The 1,641-nt window shown below is 26.6% G+C and overlaps 1 protein-coding gene across 1 annotated transcript in view; it reads right to left on the bottom strand.

The window, feature by feature from the left end:
- LOC106474645 (glutamate receptor ionotropic, kainate 1-like) overlaps nt 1-1,641 on the bottom strand; it is a gene marked incomplete at both ends in the record, with an annotated part of 30,396 nt that overhangs the window by 25,310 nt on the left and 3,445 nt on the right. Inside the window, one exon of the mRNA XM_013935336.1 lies at nt 794-847. Within this exon, the coding sequence (XP_013790790.1) occupies nt 794-847 (54 nt within the window). The remainder of the gene's footprint in view (nt 1-793; nt 848-1,641) is intronic.

Here is a 1,641-nt window from a genome sequence, read left to right on the forward strand (position 1 = left end):
AATTCTTCTTAATAACAACTTATCGACTATTAAGTTTGTCAATAAATGGTATATTAAATGTTACAAATGGTAAGAAATTCTTCTTAATAACAACTTATCGACTATTAAGTTTGTCAATAAATGGTATATTAAATGTTACAAATGGTAAGAAATTCTTCTTAATAACAACTTATCGACTATTAAGTTTGTCAATAAATGGTATATTAGATGCTACAGATGGTAAGAAATTCTCCCAAATAACAACTTATCGACTATTAAGTTTGTCAATAAATGGAACTAAAAAAATACTTCTTTTAGATATTTCGAGTTTGTTTCTAAAGAATTATGATAAGTAACACGATATAGCTGATTAAAATTGATTATCAACATCTGTGAAATTTAAACACAAATTAGTCTCAATTGTCCCAAATTTTTCTTTTTTTCTGCAAGGCCTCCTAAAGAAACGAAAAGTGGACGAAAACCTAATGTTTATTTTCACGTTTAATCTTTTCTGTAAATTGATTAAAGATTTATTTTTCGCAAAGAAGAAAATGATAACAATCTTTTTAAATTTAGATTTGACATAACCTGTAGGAAATGCTGTTTTTTTTAGACGCCACGTGTGAGTAATGATATTCCTTATCTCGGGATTTGTTTACACAATAATTACTAAAAAACTGGATGCCAAATATTTAGGAGATATTATTAGAAACGAAACAATACTTATTTTTCATACATTACTACCGGTATACATGGACTTTGTATTAAAGCAGTTGCTAGAAGGTATCTTGTGTTTCAGAACAGCTCTACTTACCAAAGATGTAATTAGGTAGCTGTGATTCTCAGTCATCATACCGACCTGCTGAGCCTAAAAGTAAGGTAAACGTACAGCAGAATTACATGTTTCAGGGTTAGCGTATAAGAACTAACGTAATGAAAATACAGCTTACTGTATTAAAAATAGTAAAAAACATAAACATATACAAATTATAAATATAAACAAAGACATAAACAAGGACATAAACAAAAATATAAAGAAAAACATAAATATAAAGAAAACATAAACAGCAACATAAACATAAACTTTAAATGTAAACATAAACTTTAAATGTAAACATAAACAAAACCAAAAACGTAAACAGCAACAAAAACATAAATATAATCAAAAACATAAATATAAACAAAAACATAAACAGCAACATAAACATTAACAAAGACATAAACAAGCCATAAACATAAACAAAACCATAAACATATCCAAAAACATAAACAAAACTATAAATATAAAGAAAGATATAAATATGCTTTTTATACTTTAGACGAATGTGCGGAGAGAAAGTAAATAATCTGATGCTATATTTATGTAAGAATATTTGGTAACAAGTAGAATTAATTAATTAAACTAAACCGTTTAAAAAACTCAATAAGTGATCTACTTGTTGAAAGTATAACTGAAGAAATACTTTAAGAATAATGATTTACCAGAATTATATTACTCAACCACATCTACAAGAATACGTTTTAAACAATACTCAACCACATCTACAGGAATACGGTTTATACATAACTCAACCACATCTACAAGAATACGTTTTAAACAATACTCAACCACATCTACAAGAATACGTTTTAAACAATACTCAACCACATCTACAAGAATAC

The sequence above is a fragment of the Limulus polyphemus genome, unplaced genomic scaffold (assembly GCF_000517525.1).
Source record: "Limulus polyphemus unplaced genomic scaffold, Limulus_polyphemus-2.1.2 Scaffold7474, whole genome shotgun sequence".
Lineage (NCBI taxonomy): Eukaryota > Metazoa > Arthropoda > Merostomata > Xiphosura > Limulidae > Limulus > Limulus polyphemus.